The sequence below is a fragment of the Megascapheus bottae genome, chromosome X (assembly GCF_031878675.1).
Source record: "Megascapheus bottae isolate mThoBot1 chromosome X, mThoBot2.hap1, whole genome shotgun sequence".
NCBI classification, from domain to species: Eukaryota; Metazoa; Chordata; class Mammalia; order Rodentia; family Geomyidae; genus Megascapheus; species Megascapheus bottae.
The window spans coordinates 39,021,099-39,045,862 of NC_143547.1; the positions used below are offsets into that span (position 1 = coordinate 39,021,099).

Here is a 24,764-nt window from a genome sequence, read left to right on the forward strand (position 1 = left end):
TAAGTATTATCTTTTTTAAGGTGCACTATGGATATGTTATTCCTGTGATTACAGCTCTGCAAGGGCTTCCCCTTGCAGGTTTCCTTATTATGATTTATAAGGCTCTTTAGGATCTGACCTCTGACCTTGGCTCGCACTCATTTCTCATCACTGCACAATCACATTCTGTGTTCTGCTATGAAGAACTTTTACAAGGGCTTGAACTCCAAGAATGGTGCTCGCTGGGCATTTTCATTCAAGCCTGACGCTCTGCCAATGTGATACACTTCCACTTAAGCTTTTTGATCCAGTTATCTTATGCTGGGCTAGCTTTATATCATGATCCTCAGATCTCAGACACTTTGAGTAGCTAGGATTACAGTGTGAGCTGCAAGTGCCTAGCTTATAGTCCACTCTTAGAAACACTTGCATGGTTGCAGCTCTGGGTTTAATCCCTGACACCACAAACACAAAACTAAAAAACTTTTTTTTATAATTCCTAGATATACTTATTCCTTGTTCCCATGAGCCTTTGTCCATGCTGTTGTTGTTGTTGTTTTAATCTGGAACAATTTCCCCCAACTTTTCTTATTGCCTGTACCAGATCCATTTCTGTCTGTTCCTTCTGCAAGACTCGTGATGTCTGCCTATGTATCCTTAGCATCTGCCAGTGCTTAGCACATAAGAAACATTAAATCGGAATTTACAAATATTTCATAAAATAAAAAAATAAATCCCTTGTGTGAATGTATTCCTGAGATATCAAACAATTATTCATCTAACTCTCTTTGAGTCCCCTCTTCTCCTTTTATCGCGTTGTCCTCTGGAGTACTCTGAGGTTCTGTAATACAGAGCTTGGAAATCAAAATCCCAATATGACATGTACTTTTCCACATCACATTTCTTTGGCCATTATGTAAGGTCCTTCATTGCCATGGCATTATTAAAGTCTTAGTGGCTTCTCTCCACTCTCCTCCTGTGCAAACACAGTTTTCATCTCTGAATGCAAGATCTCCAACTGGTATCCCTTCCTATGTACTTCTTGGCTAACTTGTTCATTCTTTCAAATGAAGGCATCAATTTTTTAAATATGCTCTTTCCTGAAACCATCCTTCCCACCAAAGACTAGTTTAGGGCATATATAATTTATCTAGAGGGTTAATTTATAATCAATTCATGTGTATTCCATTTTCATAACAATGTGAGCTCCTTAGGGGAGAGTTTTATTTTATTCATTTCTCTATCCCTAGCACATGGCACACTACCACATCTGTTTAGGTACTTAGTAAATGTTTGAATGAATGAATGAATGATCACATGTCTCTTCCTGGAATGCTCTCATGCACTATCATATTTCCTTTGCACATTTTCCTCTTTCATGCTTCATGGAGAAGCAATCAAGATGATACTATGCCCAGGGAACTATGTAAGCACAATATTTTATATGTCTGGCCCAGATCTCAACAATCCATTAACATGAGGTTGCCAAGATAGAAAAAAGACCAAAAGAATAATACCATAAAAAACGAAGTAGTACTTTGTGAACTAGACTTCCCCCACCCCCAATATAGTTAGCTGAAATGGAGCAATTGGTACAATCCTGTTCCCACCAACCCATTAGCACACATTGGCTGACACTAGAAGAGCAGGAGGAAAGGAAATGTTTGCCTTGGTGCTTAGTACCAAGCCAACTAAAGTCTTACTTGGGATTATTGTCCCCTACCAGCAACCAGTCCACAGAGGGAATGTGAAAGATGAATCAGAGAGCCAACTTGGCCTCTTCCCTTATAAGCAGGCTTAGCACTTAAGTGACAAGGCTGTAAGTGGAAGAAATGGGAGCTATGCAGGCTTAGCAAAGAGAGGTATCATTCCCCCCCCCCATTTCTACTCCTCCAGAACTCTTCTAAAATTTAATTGCCTAATGAATATTGATGAGTCCAGCTTTACCCTTAGTTTATATCCTCTGTATGGGGTAAACTCCTGTCATTGGGATAGTGTTTGTTACTCCCATATAACCTAATGACCTGAGGTGTACAGGCACAAAAGAGCCCAGGAAATCATCGTTTACCGTGCTTTGGAAAAACACTCATGATGATTTTTTTCCCATTTAAACATGAAATCTCAGCTAGAATGAAATGTGTTATTTTCTGGAGGCACAAGGGTACATATCCAAAAAGGACAGCATGCTACTCTACTTATCTGTTTCCTTTCCTGTTTAAACAATAAGTACCTGGGAAAATCTAAGTTCCTCAGTAACTGTTTATTTCCTCCTCTTCTTCCCCCCCCAAAAAAATTATGTGACCCAAGGGTTTTTAAATTACCTACTAAAATAAAACCTTTACTGACTTTGTCTTTCTTCACTGTAGTCTCCATTCTAGCTGAAAATGAAGAAATCAAAGCCATTTTAAAGGACAAGGGAATTGATGTGGAGACGATTGCTGAAGTATACCCCATCAGAGTCCAACCAGCTCGTATCCTCAGCCACATTTATTCCAGTTTAGGTAAGGAGAGTAGCTGACCTGTAAAGTCAAAGCATTTCAATTTTTGATTGTGGGGCTTGAACTCTGGACCTGGGTGCTTTCCCTGAGCTCTTCAGCTCAAGTCTAGATCTCTACCACTTTGAGCCACAGTGCCATTTCCAGTATTCTGGTGTTAATTGGAGATGAGTCTCACAGATTTTTGTTCACTGACTGGCTTTGAAACATGTTCCTCAGATCTCAGCCTCCTGAGTAGCTAGGATTACAGGTGTGAGCCACCAGAGCCCAACTCAAAGCATTTCTTGATACATTTCTGTTCACTTTATTTCCTTCTTGGTCTTGTATTGCTTTAATAAACTTCTTTTAAGAAAGATTCTCTTCCCTGGAATCCACATTTCTATACCTATCTTTATTGAGTGAGCATAATGATCTTAGGTGCATTTTATGAATCCTTTGGTACATAGGACATGGACATTTTATTATATTCTTACCAGTCTTAGGCCTTGAACTCAGGGCCTGAACACTGTCCTTGAGTGTTCTCAAGCCCTGTGCTCTACCACTTGAGCCACAGCACCACTTCTGGCTTCTTTCTATGTATATGGTACCAAGGAATTGAAGCCGGGTCTTTGCAACGTGCTAGGCAAAGCACTCTACCACTACGCCAAACTCCCAGCTCCAGGACATGAATATTTTAAGATAACATATCTTTATTTCAAATGCACACTTGACTAATATGCCCTTTCTTTCCTGAAATGTGTACTTCTGTTTTCGATACATACTAATTTTATACAGAGTAGGAACCATGGAATTTTTAAGGTATTTTAATATTTCATCATGTAATAAACTAGTTGGTGATACAAAAATTGCTTCAGCTAATATCTCATTTTATCAGTACCTACTGAAATTAGTAATGACCTTTTTATACTAAATAAATCACTATGTCATTAGCTTTAAAAAAAAGCAGGATGGGCTCCAGTGGCTGATGTCTGTAATCTTAGCAAATCAGGATGCTGAGACATGAGGATTGTGGTTTGAAGCCAACCCAGGCAGTGAGTCTGTGAGACCCTTACCTACAACGAACAATGTAAAAAAAGCTGGACATAGTTGGGCACAGTGGCTCATGCCTATAATCCTAGCTACTCAGGAGGCTGAAGATCACAGCTCAAAGCCAGCCCAGGCACTAAAATCCACGAGACTCTTATCTCCAATTAACCACCAAAAAACTGGAAGTGGCACTGTGACTCAAGTTGTAGGCGTGAACTGAAGAGCTCAGCGACAATGCCCAGGCCCAGAGTTCAAGTCCCACTACCGATACACAGACACAGACACAGACACAGACACAGACACAGACACAGCCAGCCTTGAGCATAAAAGCTCAAGGACAGCACCTAAGCCCTGATTTGAAGCCCCAGGACTGGTATCCACACATGTACAAACAGAAAGCAAAAGAATATGAGGATTAATAACGTTTGCCCAAGAATTTATACAAACTCTCTCAGGCCTTTCAACTCCTTTCTTCCGTTTTCTCCCTTTAGGAGTGGGAATGTCTGTTACTTACTTGTATCTATCCATATCCAATCATTGAATTTTTTTTGTCGGTCCTGGGGCTTGAACTCTGGTCCTGGGCTCTGTCTCTGCACTCTTCAGCTCAAGGCCTTACCCCTAGAGCCACATTCCCACTTCTTGTTTTCAAGTGGTTAATTGGAGATAATGTCTCACAGACTTTCATGCTGGCCTGGCTTGGAACTGATCCTCAGATCTCAGCCTCCGGAGTAGCCACCAGTACCCGGTCCCACCCTAGAATTTTGAGAGCAGAAATTGTACTTTCTAGTTTCAGTGGTTCACAAGAAGGGAGGATTGTTTTTGTCGTATTGATGATCTATGAAATCCTATTCATACCTAATTAGATAATGAAATTTGAGTTAGTGGGCTGATGGTATTTAGATGATGATGCTATAATATGGTGAAAGTTTGAAGGACGTTGGAATGTGGTAAATTAAATATGTATTGCATGTGAGAGGAATGTGTATCTATCTGTAGGGTCTAAAAGAGTAGACTGAGGGAGTACTGAGGGCTCCCACCCCGCAGAGAGATTATGGTCCTAATCCTAGGATCCACTGAATGTCTCTTCGTATGTCAAATGTAGAAAATGTGATTCACTTAAGAATTCTGATTAAAAGAAAGGTAAGGAAGGGTGATATGGTCCAAAAAGAAATGCACTCTTTACTTGACATATGTAACTGTAACCACTTTGTACATTACCTCCTGTAATAGCAGTAAATTGAATTAAAAATTAAAGAAACTAAATATTTCCTTTACATCTTTGGTTAATTCTAAATACTTTATTCTTTTGGGGGATATTGCAAATGGGATCATTTTCTTGATTTCTTCTTCTGTTTGTGTATTTTTGGCATACAGAAAAGCTACTGACTTTTGAAGGTTGATTTTGCATCCTGCCACTTTGCTACAGTGATTTATTAGTTCTAGGAATTTGGGAGTGGAGTTTATTGGATCGTTCAGGTATAGAATCATGTCATCTGTGAATAGGGATAGTTTAATTTTTCTTTCCCTATGTGGATCCCTTTGATGTCCTTCTCTTGCCTTATTGCTCTGGCTAAGGGTTCCAGCACTATATTGAAGAGAAGTGGAAAGAGTGGGCACCCCTGTCTAGTTCCTGATTTTAAGGTAAATGGTTCGAGTCTTTATTTAGTATGTCACTGGCTGTCGATTTGTCATATATGGCTTTAATTATTTTAAGGAATGTACCTCCTTCCTAGTCCTATTTTTTCTGGTGCTTTCAACATGAATGGATGCTGTATTTTGTCAAATGCATTCTCAGCATCCAGAGAAATTATCATATGATTCTTAACCTTAGCTCTATTGATAGGAGGTATTACATTAATTTGCGAATGTTAAACCAGCCTTGCATCTGTGGGATGAAGCCTACTTGATGGTAGTGTATAATTCTTAAAATTTGTTTCTGGATTCTGTTGCTAGTATTTTATTGAGGATTTCTGACTCTCTGTTCATTAGCGAGATTGGTCTGTAGTTCTCTTCTTTTGTTTAGTCTTTCCCTGGTTTGGGGATGAGTGTGACATTAGCTTCATAAAATGATTTTGGGACTGTTCCTTCTTATTCTATTTCTTGGAAGAGTTTCAAGAGTATATGTATTAATTCATCTTTATAAGTCTTGTCGAATTCCGTAGTGAAACTGTCAAATTATAAAAGCCTAAAGAAAGAAATTAAAGAGGACACCAGGAAATGGAAAGACATCCCATGCTCATGGATAGGGAGAATCAAAATAGTGAAAATGGCCTTACTGCCAAAATTGATATACAGTTTCAGTGCAATCCCCATCAAAATCCCAAAGGCATTCTTTACTGAAATAGAAGATACAATCTAAAGGTTCATGTGGAATAACAAAAGACCTAGAATAGCCAAAACAATTATAGGCAAAAAGAGCAATGTAGACTGGGTGTGGTGGCTCATACCTGTAATCCTAGCTACTCAGTAGGCTGAGATCTGAGGATCAGGGTTCAAAGCCAGCCCAGGCACAAATGGACCTGAGACACATCTCCAGTTAACCTCTAGAAAATGGTAAGTGGGGCTTGGCTCAAGGGGTAGGGCTCCTCAGCTCAAGGCTACAACCCTACCCTTAGCTGAAGAGCCCAGTCTGAGTTCAAGCCCCATGACCCACAAAAAAAAGAGCAATGCAGGTGATATTGCAATACCAGACTTCAAACTCTACTGTAGAACCATAATAAAAACAGCAAGGTATTGGCACAAAAACAGACCAGAAGATCAATGGAATAGAATAGAAGATCCAGAAATAAAACCACATGCATATATTCAACTTGTATTTGAAAGGAGACAAAGATATACAGTGGAACAAACACAACCTATTCAATTATTGGTGCTGGGAAAACTGGGTAGCCACATGCAGAAAACTGAAAATTGATCCTAGCCTATCATCATGCACAAGCATTAACTCAGAATGGATCAAAGGCCTCAATATCAGACCTGAAAACCTGAAACTGCTACATGATAGAGTAGAAGAGATATTAGAACTCATAGGCACAAGCAAAAACTTCCTGAACAGAGTCCCAGGGTCACAACAGATTGGAAAGAGACTTGACAAATGAAACTACTTAAAAATAAAAATAAAAAAAGTTCCTGCACAGATAAAAGCATAGCTCCTAAAGTAGACAGGCAGCCAACCAACTGGGAAAAGATATTTACCAATAATACATCAGACAAATGCTTAATATCCAATATCTACAGGGAATTCAAGAAACTAATCACCCCAAACCCAACAAACCAATCACCAAATGGGCAAGGGAACTAAAGAGAGACTTATCAAAAGAAGAGGTTAAAATGGCAAAAAATATATATATGAGAAAATGCTCATCATCCATGGTCATAAAGGAAATGCAAATAAAAACAACCCTAAGATACCACCTTACCCCAATTAGAATGGCCAAGATTCTGAACTCAGACAATGACAAATGCTGGCACACTGCAAGGTACTTTGGAGATTTCATAAAAAACTGAAAATAAGCCAGGTGCGGTGGCTCACGCCTGTAAACTAAACTACTTAGGAGGCTGAGATATGAGGATCAAGGTTCAAAGCCAGCCAGGGCACAAAAGGACCTGAGACTCTTTTTGTGTGGGGGGAGGAGGGGTCATGGGGCTTGTATACTGCCTAGATGCTCTCCCTGAGCTCTTCAGCTCAAGGCTACCACCCTACCCTTAAGCCAAGCCCCACTTCCCGTTTTCTAGAGGTTAAATGGAGATAAGAGTCTCTTTAATAAAAAAATGAAGAAACTAAAATTTAAAAACACACATGCCAGGCATGGAAGCTTACACCTGTAATCCTAGCTACTCAGGAGGCTGAGATCTGAGGATCGAGGTTCAAAGACAGCCCAGGCACTAAAGTCTGTGAGACTCTTATCTTCAATTAACCACTAAAAAAAACATAAGTGGTACTGTGACTCAATCTGAAGAGCTCAGTTCCTAGGGGGAACTCCCATGCCCAGAGTCAAGTCTCACAACCAAAACACACACACACACACACACACACACACACACACACACACACACACAAACCCCAGGGGTTCCCCCCTTCCTCACCATCCAAACCCTTTCTGGCACTAGCCTGGTTTGGGTCAGCAGCAATAAATTTCTTTATCCCTCTAGAAAAAAAATATTAACACCTGACTTAGAAAATGGTAATTCCTGTATATATCACCTTTATAATAACAAGTAAAAATATTTAATAAAAATGAATTCTCAGATTGTCTAAGTGGGCTCTAAATGCCAGCACAAGTCCTCTTATAAGAGGAAATCAGAAAGACCAGATTAAAGAAGTAGGAATTTAGCTGACAGAATCGAGAGGCAGATTGACAAGACTGTGAGCTAAGGAATGCCCATATACTTTAGATATTGGAAGAAGCATGGACTGGATTCTTCCCTGGGAGCCTCCAAGAAGGAATCTGCCCTGATGACACCTTGATTTTGATTTATCTCCATAAATTTCAACCCTATGAATATGTAAGAACTTAATAAGTATTAAATTCAAATCTTTGAAATAGTTTTTTGTTAGTGCTCATAGATACCTGTTCACAGTCATGTTGAGTGTATATTGTTCTGTTTGTGTTCCTTTATTCTTTCTTATATGGATATCCATATATTGAAATAGATATGTTTTATTCCTTCAAATCAATTATTTTCTTACTATGAGGTGGTTGAGTTCTTTCTAAAATGTTTGTCCTTTCATGAATGATTTGTACTTACCACTGTTTCCTTGGAGAATATTTCCTTTTCAACAGAGATGGGGAAATTTTATTCCTCACTCCTGTCAGGCCATATAAGACCTGAAAAAGAAACATTTGATATATGGCAGAATGACATATATGCTTCTCCTATGGTTCTTGTCAGCTGCCAACAGCTGTCTGCCTGTACTGATGCATTTTTATGGCCCACGAATGGTGTTATAAATATCCAAATGGCCATTAGTACTTCAGGGAACAATTTCATTATGTAGTTACAGTAAGATATAAAATATACGTTTTCTGCTTTCTGCTCCCCCACCAACTTTGGATTCTTAGTATTTTTGGTAATGATTAGTAATTTTTCTGGGCATGATAGCTCACTCCTGTAATCATAGCTACTCAGGAAGCTGAGACTGGGAGGATCACATTTTGAGACCAGTTCAGGCAAAATATTTATGAGAAACCCTTTCCTCCATCTCAGTCAATTGAAAAATCCTAGACATGGCAGTATATACTTGTCATCTCAATTACATAGAAAGCATAAATAAGAATATTGAGGTCAATACCAAACTAGGAAGAATGTGAGACCCTACTGAAAAAAAAATAAGCCAGGAACTGGTGGCTCATACTTGAGAAGGCTGGGATTTCAGAATTGTTATTCCAAATCAGCCCAAGAGAACAAATCTGCTTGACATTTAACTTTAGTTAACTAGCAAAAAGCTAGAAGTGGAGGCATAGCTCAATGTTGAATACCAGCTTTGAGTGGGAAAAAGCAAGCAAGAATATGAGGCTCTGAGTTCAATCCCCAGTACTAACACACCACACACACACACATACACACACACACACACACACACACACACACGATGATGATGATGATGATGATGATGATGATGATGATGATGATAAAAGCAAAAAAACTGGAGACAAATCGGCAAATCACAAAAAGAAGAATGCCTGACTTAACAATTGCAAGGGCCTGAGTTCAAGCCCTAGTAAAACCAAAACAAAATAAGTAAAATGTATTGTTTTTATAAGTAAAAATTAATTCCTTCCCCCCTTTTTATTATTCCATTTAAGCAATACAATTTTCCATTTTTTACTATTTTTTTGGAAAGTGTGTATCTACTATTACATTATTCTCTACCGAGGCCTGCATAATTTTGAATATATCAATTTTTTAAAGTATATATACATATTTAAAATGTTCCGAAAGTGTATAGGGATGATGTTTACACACTGGTATTTTAAAGACATTGAACTCTACATGCTAAAATTATTAAAATGATTATTTTATGTCATGCATACTTTAGTATAATAAAAAAGAAACCAGCAAAGGGAAAGATTTGTGAATTAACCCAGGTTTGATATGAACCTCAGGTAAAATTGTACTTTACTGAGTGGGTGTGGAATATGTCCAAGGTATTAACGGTTCTCAAGTTCTTTTTTTTGTTGTTTTATTTTATTTATTTATTTATTATTGTAATTAGTAAAAGGGTTACATGATATTTGCCAGATAGAAGGTGCATTAATTCACATACATTGATACCCTTTCACATGTCTTGGTATCCATTTCCCTCCCTCCCACACCCCGCACCCGTCTTGGTTTTCCCCCCTTCCCTATCAAAATTCAAATATCCAAATGCAAATACATTCAATATATCAGATAACAAAGTGAGATACTATACCAATATGAGATAACGGTTCTCAAGTTCTGTGCTGCCCCACTAATGAAGCCTCTCAAAAACCATAGGTTATTGGTAAGAATAACAATGATAAAATACAGGCAAAATTAAATACAAAAGTATCTTCTGGCCATCCAAAAAGAATTAGTAGTATTTTTGCCAATATTAACATGAAAGTATATTTAACAATGTATTTTGGGAGAAAAGGTGTCAAAATAATATGTGTAGTATTATGCTATGTGAATAAATGAACTTTTTTGAAACAAAGTATGTGGCTAAATTTACAGATTTCATTATAAGCATTATTGCAACAAAAGAAAGTCACCTACATCAGTTATTCTGATAGAATGTTAAGCTGTAAAATGAAGACATCTGAAGAAATAAGGTGTGTTTATATTTCTTTATGTATACATAAATCTGTATGTAGAAAGTGTTCGTTGCTTTGATTTGTGCATTAAAAATCTCTTGACCAGGGGCCAGGAGTTTGGCATAGTGGTAGCATGCTTTCCTGGCATGCACGAAGACCCGGGTTCAATTCCTCAGTACCACGTATATAGAAAAAACCAGAAGTGGTGCTGAGGCACAAGTGGTAGAGCTCTAGCCTTGAGAAAGTCCAAGGACAGTGCTCAGGCCCTGAGCTCAAGCCCAAGACTGGAAAAAAAAAGAATAAAAAAATCTCTTGACCATATCTCATTTTACATCAGGGTGCAACAGCAGAATGAAGCTCAGTGGACGACCCTATAGGTTCATGGGAGTACTTGGAACCTCAAAACTATATGACATTCGGAAGACTATCTTTGCTTTCACTCCACAGGTGAGCAACATAATCTGAAACGTATTAAAATGGTTGGGGAGGGGGAGAGATTGCAGAAATGAGAAATAGAATGTTTATTGCAATTGGGCTAAGACAGAGTTCCACTCTGCCTTGCACCTATTAAGTTGCTCAGTAATTATTTGTTGCATTGACCTCAAATGAATTTGTAGTATCGAATTGTGCCAAATGATTGTGACTAGAATTTCTTTTTACAAAACCCAGTGCCTTGTGCATGCTAGGCAAGCATCCTCTCACTGAGCTACATCCCCAATAACTAGGGATTCTAACAAATGGTCTAGTACTTTCCCAGTTTCTCTTTTCAAAGTGAAGCTAAAACTGCTTTTGATGTTTAGAAGTGAAATCAATCTTTTTATTGACTAGTCTTAGGGCTTTGAACTCAGGGTCTGGGCAGTGTCTTGAGCTTTCACAAGGCTTTCACTCTATCACTTGAGCCACGGCACCACTTCCGGCTTTTTCTGTGTATGTGGTAACGAGGAATCGAACCCCGGGCTTCATGCATGCTAGGCAAACACTCTACCACTAGGCCACACTCCCAGCTGAAATCAATCTTTTTTATTCAGCTACTAAGTTGTGTATTTTCTGGGGGAGGGTCCTTTTCATGTGTATGAAAATCTTTTATATCTTCTAAGCAAAATTTTATTTATCAGATGTTATTTATACATTTTGTTAGTCTGACATTTAAACCTACAGTGTAATAGCAAGGAAGCTCAATTATAGGAGTATATAGTAAGAAGTAATAATTTTCTGAAATGGGAAATGGGCATGGTAGCACACCCCTGAAGCCCTAGTACTTGAGAGGCAGACACAATAGCCTGTGCTACATAGTGAGTCCAGGTCCCGATGCATCAAAGAATGAGAATGTAGCTCTGTGGTTGAGCCCTAGCCTAACCTAGAGGAAGTGTCACTCAATCTCCATCACCAGAAAATATATGTGTATATATACATATGTGTACACACACTCATCATTTGTCATCTTACATTTGGAATAGTGCAGTGGAGGTAGATATAGACAAAAGAGTAATGGATCCTAGACTCCATTCCTGACCTTCCATTTGCTAACCAAATATTTATTTTATTTATTTTTAATTGTATTTTATTATCTGGATAATATATACAGGGGTAACAGTTACATTTGTCAGGTAATGGATATATTACTTCTCAAACCTTAATACCATTTCTCATATTTTTGTCCCCATTTCCCTCCCCCACCCCCTCCCAATCATCTTGTTTACCCCCTTCCCTTCCCTATTTCAAATAAACAAATATACAATATACCAGGTAACAAAGTCAGCTACAGTAACCACATGAGAATAACCATAAGGGGAAAAAAGACAAAAGAAATAACTTCACATAGTACATTAAGAACAACAATCACAATATAGAAATTCCCTTCTTGAAAACTTGTGAGATATGTCATTTGAAATATGATGTAAAAATCAATGTTAATAAATTCTTTAAATAAAAAAGAGCAACAATCACAAAGATAAAGCTCTTGTTTCCATATCCTAGAGTTCATTTTGTTTAGTCTCATCCTATATGACCTTATGTGCATAGCTTTTGAGCTATTGTAATCCTCTGCTAGGAGAATCCTAGATGTGTGCTAATTATGACAAATGAGGGAAACCATGGAGCCTATGTTCCTTTGTGTCTGGCTTACTTCACTTAATATAATTTTTTCCAAGTCTTTCCATTTCCTTACAAATGGGGCGATGTCATTCTTCCTGATGGCAGCATAGAATTCCATTGTGTATAAATACCACATCTTGTTGATCCAATCATCTACTGGAGGGCATCTGGGTTGGATCCATATCTTCGCTATGGTAAATAGTGCTGCAATGAACATCATTGTGGCTAGTGGGTTTAGTATGTCCTTGTTTCTGGAAAAGTGGGTAAATGACAAGGAGTAGAATTGCTGGATCATAGGGGAGCTCTATGTTTAGTCTTTTGAGGAATCGCCATACTGCTTTCCATAGCGGTTGAACGAGTTTACACTCCCAACAGCAGTGTAGTAGTGATCCCTCCTGGCCACATCCCTGCCAGTATCTGTTGTTATTAGATTTCTTGATCATAGCCATTCTAACTGGAGTGAGGTGGAATCTCAGAATTGTTTGGATTTGCATTTCTTTTATGGCCAGAGATGTGGAGCATTTCTTCCTGTGTCTCTAGGCCATTCTTATTTATTCTTCAGTGAAGTCTCTCTTAAGTATTTAGCCCATCTTTTAATGGGATGGTTGTTTCTTTGAGGATTTGTTTTTGAGATATTCAATTTTTTTGAGGTGTAGGTATATTTTAGATATGAGGCCCTTATCTGTTGTGTGGAATCTTCTCCCATTCTGTGAGCTTTCCATTTAACTTGGCTAGTCAGATATTTTGATCATGATACCTATTGTGTGAGCCTTGTTTTCATCTACTGAAAGAAGAAAAGCAAGACTGGCCTGATGGTGCTTATCTATAATCCCAGTATTTGGGAGACTGAGTCAGGAGAATAGCCTGAGCTACATGGTGAGACACTATCAAGGAAGAAGGGATAGGGAGTGGAAGGAGAGAGTAAGGAAAAGATGAGGAAAGGACAGGAATGAGGGAGGAAATTAGAGAGGAAGGGAAGAAAGGAAGAGCCTGCATATACTTGAAAAGATTTATTAAGCCTTGACACAATTTGAAAATATTTTGTATGTATCATTTGGCTGCCATGGACTTGGGGAGTATTATACATTAAATTTGCCAGTATTGCTTGCCTTGGTAACATCTGGTACAACTTTTGAATATACAAACTTTTTTGCCAGTCCTGGTGCTTGAACTCAGGGCCTGGACACAGTCTTTGGGCTTTCTCAAGGCTAGTGCTCTGCCACTTGTGCCACAGTACCACTTCCAGCTTTTTTATTTAACGTGGTCCTAAGGAATCAGACCCAGGGCTTTGTGCATGTTAAAGCAATCTACCACTCGGCCACACTCCCAACCTGAATATACAACCATTTTTGCAGTTCTGGAGTTTGAACTCAAGTCCTCATGCTTCCTAGGAATGGACTCTACAACTTGAACCTTGCCCTAGATCATTTGTTTTTTTTTTCAATTGGTTATTTTTTGAGAGTCTCAACTCTTTAAACCCTTAGGCAACCCTATGGCCTCCCTCAGAGCTGAACTCCTCAACTTACTGATTGAGATTTGTCTCGATCATTTTTGGCACCCAATGGCCTTGAATTCTGAACTTCTTTGTCTGAAAGAACATGCGAACATTTTGTAAAATATTAGATAGTTGTGAGAGAAGATTGTTCTGAATGTTTTTCTTTTTTCTCAGTTTATAGACCAGCAACAGTTCTACCTAGCTCTGGACAATATGATGATAGTGGAAATGCTCCGAACAGACCTGTCTTACCTCTGTAGCCGCTGGAGGATGACAGGCCATCCCACCATCACCTTCCCCATCTCACACACCATGCTTGGTAAGGCCCTAGTGGTCATGAAATAAGTGGGGCTTTTAAATAAATAGTGTGCTTAATCCTTCACCACCATAGAGTTAGTGATGAGCTGCTGCTCATGACTTATTCCTTTATTTTTTATTTTTTATTATCATAGTGATGTATAGAGGGGTGATTTGTTCTTTTAGCTATGCTTATTAACTCCTTTTTTGCCAGGCAGCTTTCTGAGCACTGAGGGTAATACATGGGGTTTATGGGGCAGGTGATTTTTTTTCTTTCATAGAGCTTTATTTTAGAAGAGGAAGACAGATGATAATGAAATATACACAAGAATTTCTTAAAAGCATTGAGAGACATAATTAATAGAATGAAGGAGAAAATAACTTTATTGGGGACTACTTTAGATCATTGATTTCCAAGGCAATTTGCAGAAAGTACATTTATTCAACTGCTATCCTCAGATCTCAGCCTCCTTAATAGCTGGGATTACAGGAGTGAGCCAGCAGCACCCAGCTTAGGTATTCCAATTTCCAATTTCTTTAATGACTAAAGACAGGGTCTTGCTATGTAGCCCAGAGTGGCTTCTAACTAGTGTTCCTCTGCCTCAGCCTTCTAAGTTCTAGAATTACAGGCAGGTGTCCCCATACCTGGCCTGAACATCAAGATTTTATGTCAAGTCCCTAGGTTTCTCTTTGCAAAGCCTGTCTAATTAAAGGACTAAAAATCTACCAGGGAAAAAGTGAAATGGCTTTTAGTTTTTCTGTTTTCGTTTTCTTTTTGGCTGGGCTTCCTGATAGTGCTTCTTTGAAAATGAGTGAAAGGCTTTATTGTTTCTTCAGTTCCTAGAGGACTAAAGCCAATATTGCAGCTACTGTTTTCTTTCTGTGGCCCCACTGTTGTTTCCAAAGGTCTGTTTGTGCTGCCAAGCTACACAGAATTTCTATTCATTAAAGCAGAATCCTTTATCATAAATCATTCAAAATCCAGACACACTGGTAGGAATGTTTATCACATCTCAAAAGTGCTTAATAAGAAAGAAGTAGGGTAGTCTTTTTTCTTTCTTTTTTAGTTATGACCAATAATTTTTAGTCTCTTTTTGGTGTCAGTCCTGGTTCTGGTGTTGGTTCATTGTACTTTTTCCCTGCTATATTTTTATGGCTTTAGTTACATATGCTTTGGAAAAAGAAACCTTGGAATTTAACTACAAAATCTTGATGTTCAGGGCAGGTATGATGACACCTCCCTGTAAGTCTAGAATTCAGAAGATTGATGCAGAGAATCACTGTGATAAATAATTAGGGTACATAAGATAATTTGAGAAATTCTGCTGTTGTTCGAAGTCCTTTATTTCCATTCTTTTTTTCTTGCGAGTCCTGGGGCTTGAACTCAGGGCCTGAGCACTATCCTTGGACTTTCTCAAGGCTAGCATTCTACTGCATGAGCCACAGAACCAATTCCAGCTTTTTCTGTGTATGTGGTACCGAGGAATTGAACCCAGGGCTTTGTGCATGCTAGGCAAGCACTCTGTTTTTGATGCTCATGTAATTGTTAAAAAAATACAAGTTAATAAAAAGTACAAGTTAATTGATGAATAGTGTCTCATTTATAACATCATCACTAGAATGTAAGTTTGAAAAACTCAGAGGTTTCTATCTACTTCAAATAATAACCACAGAAATGGTTTTAAAAATCTTTTCATTTCAAGATGAAGATGGAACTAGCTTGAATTCAAGTATCCTAGCAGCACTCCGAAAAATGCAGGATGGCTACTTTGGTGGAGCAAGGTGAGTGACATGTTCTCCCTCTTCAAGAAATAAAGTCAAATGAAACTTGGAAGCTGAGTATAGTAGTGGCAAACTTGTGATACCTCTTCTGTGTCTTCAACAACATAATTCTGTCCAATTCCAAGGAGTTAGTGTTTGATAACTTGAATCAATTGACGAATTTAGTGTTATAGAGGAAGGTTGAAAGGTTTGCATACTCTGTTCTTAGCCTAGATCTAAAAGCATTAACAAGTTATTATTTTTTTTAAAAAAAAGCTTTCAGGTTGTTAGGAAATAATTCAGAATACACAGAAGTGAAAACAATGACCTCCCATATAATGTTCATCCAGATATAATGAACGTCAACACATTCTAGTTTCTTTAAAAAAAAATTAAGCTGATAGTAGGGCTTGAACTCAGGGCCTGGGAACTGTCCCTTAGCTTTTTCTGCTCAAGGCTGGCACTTTACCATTTGAGTCACATCTCCACTTATGACTTTCTGTGATTCGTTAGAAATAAGAACCGACCCTGGCTGACTTCCAACGTGGTTCCTCAAATCTCAGCTAGGCACTTACCGTTTGAGTCACAGCTCCACTTCTGACTTTCTTATGATTCATTAGCAATAAGAATCTGCCCTGGCTGGCTTCCAACCTGGATTCTCAGATCTCAGCCTCCTGAATAGCTGGGATTGCAGGCATAAATTGTCAGCATCTGGCTCTAGTTTGAGTTGCATCTTTCAGTCCTAACCTCCAACATCTAGCATTGATTATTCAAGCAAAATTTAGATTTCATATTATTTTATATTGTAAATACGTCAAAGGAATATTGTTAAATCACCATGTACCCAGTCCTATCATCTTCTAATTCAAAATTTTCTTAGAAACAAAAAGTTATTGAATTTTTGCTATTCTGCCTACCTTCCTTTCTTTCACCTATTGTTACACTGTATGCTCTTACCCTTTGCCCCTCTCTTTATCTTTTCTTACCTATTCCCTTCCACTGCACATACATATGTACACACACCAAACATATATATGTATATACACATAAAACAGCTTTTTTTTTGGCCAGTCCTGGAACTTGAACACAGGGCCTGGGCACTGTCCTTCAGCACTTTTGCACAAGGCTAGCATTCTGCCACTTGAGCCACAGCACTACTTCCAGCTTTTTCTGTGTATGTGGACCAAGGAATGAAACACAGGGTTTCATGCATGCCAGGCAAGTACTGTACCACTAGGCCACACTCCTGGCCCCCATACACATACATTTTGCTAAGAAGATTAGCAATAGATATCATGACTGTACCATCCTAAGTACTTCAATTATCCTTTTCTAAGAACAAAGACATTATATATAATTAGCATGCTTAGAAAATTGTATATTGGTACAGTACAATAGCCCCCTTCTTCTAGTAGGGATGCTTCAAAGGTACATCTAAAAAGTGCCCAACCATAGATAATACCTATAAATGGGAACAATGAAACATTAACAACAGCTAAAATTAAAATAAGATGATTTTAGTGATAAGCAATAATAAAGACTACTTAAAATTTGTGATTCATTTTTTTCTGAAATTTCCACTTAATATTTTGGACAGCAATTCCATTGGGTAGTTGAAACTTTGGGAAGGAAACACATAGATAATAAGGCAATAGGGGACCTAACATCTGATATAGAAGCCATATTCAAAATTAGCCAATTTACCCCTATTGTTTCCCTTAGCTTTTTTTTCATTGTCCAAATTCCAACCAAACATTCCATATTAGCACTTATTACATCTCTTTAGTGTCTTCTAATCTAAAACAGATGTTCAGTATTTCTGTTAGTCTTTCATGTCAATTTCATCAAATTTTGAAGTATATAAATAGTTGTTTTGCAATCTGGTTCTCATTTTAGGTTTCTGCAATTGTTTCAATATGATGAGATTCGGATTATGTATTTTGGGAAGGAATACCACATTACTTAAATTTAAGGTCTTTTTTTTTCTTAAGATAGAGATTACTCATTCAATGATTCAGAAAGAAATGAAATGGGGACCAAGACATGAGAAAGTGTATCAATGTATGTGAATTAATGCACCTTCTATCTGGCGAATATAATGTAACCCTTCTATTAATTACAATAAAAATATATGAAAAAAAGAAAGAAATGAAGTGGAAACCGGTTTTATCACTTTCTGGTCTTGGCAAGTGGTAATAAATGGCATACATAGATACATACTACGAGGTCACATAGCACATGTTCACGTGTGTGTGTATGTGTGTGTGTGTGTGTGTGAGAGAGAGAGAGAGAGAGAGAGAGAGAGAGAGAGAGAGAGAGAGAGAGAGAGGGAGGGAGGAGAAGAGGAGAGAGCATACACAACTCATAGGCTAGCACACTTTTTAGATCCAGGGCATTATCCAAAGTGGTTTCCCACTGGGAATTTTAATTGGTGGGTTAAAAAAAATTACAGATTGTGCTGCAACTCAGAAGTAGTCTCTGTGCAGTATCCTAACAATATATAAGGTATATGTGGGTGAGAAGAATCAGTCAGATTGTTTCTGGCTGACCTACAAGGAGGTGGTCACCAGAAAAAAAAAGTTGTTTAATCAGATATCTGAATTAGATTGAGTGAGTAGGGGAAATATAGAGCTGGAAATTGTCAAGGATGACTGAACCTTGCTTTGAGCATGAAAATGATCCTTTGGTTAAAGTGGTGTCTGCCGCATTTCTGCCTCTCCTTTTTCCAACAATATGACCAAATGGTGTTAGTATCCACTGATACTTGCACAAATGGATTATTGGTAATGAAAGTTGTAAAATGGTGTTTATGTTTCTATCACTTTGTGTATATTCATTGGCTTTGATTCCAATGTATAAAAAAGCTTTACCTTTTTTTAAAAAAAAATTTTTGCCAGTCCTGGGCTTTTAGCTTAGGGCCTGAGCCTTGTCTTTGGACTTTCTCAAGGTTAGAGCTCTACCACTTGAGCCTCAGTACCACTTCCAGATTTTTTCTATGCATGTGGTACCAAGGAATTGAACCCAGGCCTTTGTGCATGCTAGACAAGCACTGTACCACTAGGCCAAACTCCCAGCCCCAGCTTTACCTTTTTTAAATGTTGTAGTTTTCAGTCAGGAAAGTCCATGAGACACTTATTTGCCAAAAAGCCAGAAGTGGAGCTGTGGCTCACCTGGTAGAGTAAGGGAAAAAGCCACTGGCTGAGAGTTCAAGCCCCAGGACCAGCACCAAAAAATGTAGTTTAGTATCCACATATATTCATGGGATTCTTATTTTATTTAGTATGCCATGATCTATTAATGTCATTATTTTACTGTTGAAATTATCCAATATCTAGTTGAGGGCTTTGGGTTCACACCTGTAATTACTCAAGAAGATGAGTACTGAGAATCTCTGTTCGAAGCCAGACCAGGCAGGAAAGTCCATGAGACTCTTATTTCTAATTAGCCAGAGAAAATCTAAAAATGGAGCTGTGTTTCACGTGGTAGAGTGCTAGCATTGAGCAAATAAGCTCAGGGACTGCAACCGGACCCTGAGTTCAAGCTTCAGAACTGGCACACAAAATATTATCAGATTCTGACCATTAACCCCTTCAAGCTAGAGTCTTTAGAAAATTATTACAAATGATATTCCTTTTGAATTTTGTTTTTGGCAAAGTAATGAAAGATATGGTTTAGAGTGTATTATAATTATAAAATTTTCAAGTATCAACTCATGTTCTAAATAGTCTCAATTATTTTTTGATGATGAGATTGGCTCATAATGGACTCGCAAGCACCCAGTATAGCATACATAGTGGAAAAAAGCAAAACTCATATGGAAGATTATGAGTCCATACACGTAGTCTTTCTTAAAAAGTCCATTTAAAACCAGGCATCAGTTATCCAAGCCTATAATCCTAGTTACACAAGATATTGAGATGTGAGGATAATTATTCAATGGCAGCTCATGAAGGAAAGAGTGTGAGGCTCTTATTCTAACTAGCAAAAAGCTAGAAGTTGTAGTTCAAGTTGTAGAGTGCCAGCCTTGACTGAAAAATGCTAAGAAATAATACCCAGGTCCTGAGTTCAGTGCCCGGCACTGGCGCTTGCACACCTACACACACACACACACACAAACACACACACACACACACACACACACACACACCTCTTTAAGCCTGTAATTGTTTAAGTTGAACATTGCTTCAGAGTACTGCAAAACTGCACTTTTATTTAGAAAAATTACATAAGTTGTGAACATTTGTAGCTTCCAACAAAACATGCTAGCATGAATTAGTTGAATAATCATTTGAAACTATCCTCTTATCACTAAGATTGGGTATTGGTTGTTTTTTGTTTTCTTTTGTTTTTAAGATTGATTTTCTGTTTTCCATCTACCTTCTAATTGCCAGGATTCAAACAGGCAAATTATCAGAGTTCTTGACAACATCTTGCTGCACGCATTTGAGCTTCATGGACCCTGGACCCGAGGGAAAGCTGTACAGTGAAGAGGATGATGAAGACTATGATGAGCTAGAATCTGCTAACTGGATCAATAGCTCTGATTCAACTAGTAATGGTAAGGAAGCTCTGTAAAGCACTGCCTGGCTACACAATAACCTGGAATACTGTTTGGGTTCATGCTTAATAATTCTTGCTGCCAGTAGCTTCACTTGGGCTTTTAATAGCACCCAGATTTCTACTTTTGTTTGGCTTCACTTTTCTTCCCTCTACTTACCTTCAGTTTCCGGTTTAATCTCACTGTGGTGAGTGTGCAGTATGAACTTGGATTGTCCCCTACTAAGGTTAGGGAAGATTGCTTTCCTAGTATTGGCTGTGGCTATTGATTTGAAATTGGAAGTATTGTTGAGTAAGAGATATTTAATCAGTTATATATTTAAAAAATAGCAATACGTATTCAGTACTGCCCTTTGACATTAAAAGCATAAATTATGACATTTAGTTATATTTTATAGAGAATTAGAGGAGTATATCAGAATTGATGTAGAGATACAGTTGGATTGAAAAAAACCTATTTGGAATATCTGCTGCTTTCCTGTGGCAAAATAGAAAAATAGTGGATGGCACAACCAAACTCATCAGCCGATAGGAACAAAAAGATTACGCAGTGTGAAAGCATTGTGAAGCCATGAATCAGAAAAGATGAGAAATACTTCTCGGAGGTGCTAAAATATTGACCTATACAGTCCAAGAGCATTATTTTAGTTGTATCCTGAAGAGAAGGGTCAATATGAGAGAAAGGCCAATGCAAGAGAATTGCTCTTGTAGCTATCTGAAACTTGATTTTTCTGATTTCATTGTCTGGGTATTAGATTATTAGACTATATCTTATGGTAACTAATTCCTTTAGCATAAGAGTGACTCAGAAGGTTGAGATCTGAGGATCCCAGTTTAAAAGCAACATTGACAGGAAAGTTCATGAGATTCTTATATCCAATTAACCAGCAAAAAGCCAGAAGCAGAGCTATGGCTCAAGTAGTAGAGCCTCAGACTTCAGTGAAAAGTCTAACGGACAATGTTCAAGCCCTGAATTCAAGCCCCAGTACTGACACAAAAAAGTGATGTGTCAAAAAAAAGTGATGTGTCCTAGGCAATGATGATACCAGCACTGAGGAGGCTAAGACAGGAAGATTGTGAGTTTAAGACCAGCCACGTCTACATATTAAAACCCTGATTTTAATAAGTGCCACAATACACACACACACACACACACACACACACACACACACACACACACACACACACACACGAATGATGCGATGGAGAAAAAGTAAATTTTCCTTCTCTGTCATAAAAAGGGTAATTTCATCAACAATAAACAAACATGCTAGCAGTTGGAAGTAACTGTTACCTTGTTTGAAATCAGCTTTTGTTCACTCAGTACCTCTTCATTTACTATGTATTTGTTTAGGTAAGATATAAAATAGTTCAAATTTTTTCACTGAAAATGTACATTAGTTTGATTCCTCAATACCACATACATAAAAAAAAAGCTAGAAATGGTGTTGTGGCTTAAGTGGTAGAGCACTAGCCTTGAGAAAAGCCCAAGGACAGTGCTCAGGCCCTGAGTTCAAGGCCCAGGACTGGCAAAAAATAAATAATGGTACTGGAACAACTGGATATCTATATGCAAAAGAAAACAAATCTAGATACAAGTTTTAGTGTTAGCATGAATGCGCTCATTCATCTCTCCAAAGGTAGCAGGAGGTAATATGGATTCACTGCATGTTCTCTTCTTTCCCTGAGCATCAAATTTGTGGACTTCCCATTCCTCAACCCTACAGGGGGAGATCACCCACTTCCCACAATTATATGAGGACAAATCCTTGTAAGGAATCCCTTCTCCAATAAACATATGGATGCTTGAAAAAATGTACATTAAATACTAGGCTATTTACTGTTACCATTTAATTAGTCATCATTTATCTTTGCATAAAATACTTGGAAAATTACAGAATGATCATGTATTGAGATTGTTTGCTAGTCCATGGGGTGTTGTTATTTCGCTTAGCACCCATTGTCTTGCATTTCTTACTTTATTTTGTGCCTGACCTGGAATTTAAAATCAGAGCTTGAGTTCTGTCTCTGAGCTTGTTTTTTGCTCAATGCGAGTGCTCTACTACTTGAGCCACAGTTCCACTGCTGGTTTTTTGAATAGTTTATTGGAGATAATAGTTTCATGGACTTTACTGCCCAAGCTGGCTTTGAGTCACCATCCTCAGATCTCAGCCTTCTGAGTATCTAGGAATATAGGCATGAGCTATCAGCAGATGGCAGTACTTTCTCACATGTGCCTTTTTAACTATTTGTATTTAATCCTAGGACATTTAGGGTCACTAGTCTACCTCTGGGTTTATTCATGAGTGCTTTCACAATGGACATGTTGATTGCTTGCCAAGCCTTTCATGAGTAGAGAGGGCTTCTCTCCATATGATCTCTATGCAATCAACCTTGTACTCTAGTTCACAATCTTTGTCACTAGAGCCAAGCACTGGTGGATCATGCTTATAATCCTAGCTACTCAGGAAACTGAGATCTGAGGCTTGTGGTTCAAAGGTAGCTGAGGTAAAAAAGTTTATGCGACTCTTATCTCCAATTAATCAACAAAAAAAATAGTTAGAAATGGGGCTGTGGCTTAAGTGATAGAGCACTAGCCTTAAGCAAATAAGCTCAAGGACAGCACACAGACTCTGAGTTCAAGCCCCAGTGTCACACACACACAGTGTCACTAGAGTGCCACTGAATATGAGTTTCATTATTACAGCTCTGCTAGTTTAAATTAGTGACATCAGAACACAGAAAGACATCTGGAAAGATCACTGAATATCTTCCAAAACCAGATGCTACATGACAGACATAGCTGGCATCAGCTCTGATCACAGCAGTGTGCTTTTCCAACTATAATCGCTGAATATTCATATGAAGCCTGAGATATTAAGCATCTTCAGAGCATCTGCTTCCACTACCTGCATTTAGAGAAGATATCATAGAAAATTTATACATAGAAGGAACCTTAGGGAATAGGGACCATATTTAACTTCTTCAAACCTCAGCCACCTAAAACATTGCCGGATTCATAATAACCAAGAAATAATTGGTGAACAAATAAATGACATGACTAAAATGGAAATGTGTAGCCAATAGTTCTTTCTTTACCAATGCCATATGAAGATAGCATTTTCTTTAGTAAATGTACCTGCTGCTTTTAGAATCTGTTGACGACTCGGCTTGGTGTTTGGTATAATATTTTTGCCCTTCTCCAATCCCTCCTCACAGAGCTTCCTCCTACTAGTGTTGTTTTTCACATAGGCGCATGTACATACACCGACTGTGAAATGCTTCTTCTGCCTGTTATAGAACAAGCTCATACTGTTGCAGCCACATAATGTTAACAAATTTGAAGAACCAGGTGAGACCTAGAGCATGATCATAGCCTCTAAGTCCTTAATCAGCAAGGTTATACAGTAATCACAAGCTTTGTCCCCTATGAGCTCAGAACAACCTTGTTCTGGTTTTCTGTTCTAGGTACAGTAACCAGTCGTTATGATTGCTGAGACAAGATTTTGAAATAACCTAAATGTTCTTTTTTTTTCTCTTCCCTCCTACCCCACTAACCTTTCAGCTGGCTGTGTTGATGAAGTTGCTCGTTATTTAGATCACCTTTTGGCACACACTGCTTCCCATCCTAAAGTAGCTCCTACCTCACGGAAGGGAGGGCTAGATCGATTCCCAGCTGCTGTGCAAACAACCTGCGACTTAATGCCCTTGGTGACCAAGGCCAAGGAGCTGCATGTACAGAGTGAGTAATGCCAGGCACAGGATGACGTGAAGCCCAGGATGGGAGTGGGACCTTGATTATACAATAAGCAGCATCTTGGAAAATATCTACAACATATTACACACTCAAATATTTGAGCAATAAATCAGTTTGGTGCAATCTTATGGATAGTGTTATGGAGTGAGAAATGGACTATATTTAATTATAATATAGCAAAGTAAAAATAAATGAAAAATGACTCCTTTGGAATGAATTTTGTTTAAAGAGAAACCATTATAGGATAGTTATTCAATGGAAAGACAGTCTTCCTTAAGGAAGCTACAAGTGATTCCCTTAGGCCATAACCATTACAGTCAGTTGTTGTAGCTATGTAGCTCTCAAATACAGTAGTCATTCTTCATAATTTTCCATAGTCCTCTACATGACCGCAACATTCTTCCACTAATGTCTGCAGTGGAAATGTCTTCTTTTTTTTTTTTCATCCAGTTGATCATGGGTTTTGAACTCTTGGCCTGGGCACTGTCCCTGAGCTCTTAAGCTCACGGTTACTGCTCTACTCC

The 24,764-nt window shown here is 38.2% G+C and overlaps 1 protein-coding gene across 2 annotated transcripts in view; it reads left to right on the forward strand.

The window, feature by feature from the left end:
* The window catches only part of Phka1 (phosphorylase kinase regulatory subunit alpha 1), a 141,321-nt gene that overhangs the window by 60,912 nt on the left and 55,645 nt on the right, over positions 1-24,764 (forward strand). For both annotated transcript variants that reach the window (XM_090326737.1, XM_090326738.1), the window contains exons 14-19: positions 2,346-2,480; positions 10,617-10,726; positions 14,043-14,187; positions 15,869-15,947; positions 20,318-20,484; positions 24,049-24,225. In XM_090326737.1, the coding sequence (XP_090182863.1) occupies positions 2,346-2,480; positions 10,617-10,726; positions 14,043-14,187; positions 15,869-15,947; positions 20,318-20,484; positions 24,049-24,225 (813 nt within the window). The remainder of the gene's footprint in view (positions 1-2,345; positions 2,481-10,616; positions 10,727-14,042; positions 14,188-15,868; positions 15,948-20,317; positions 20,485-24,048; positions 24,226-24,764) is intronic.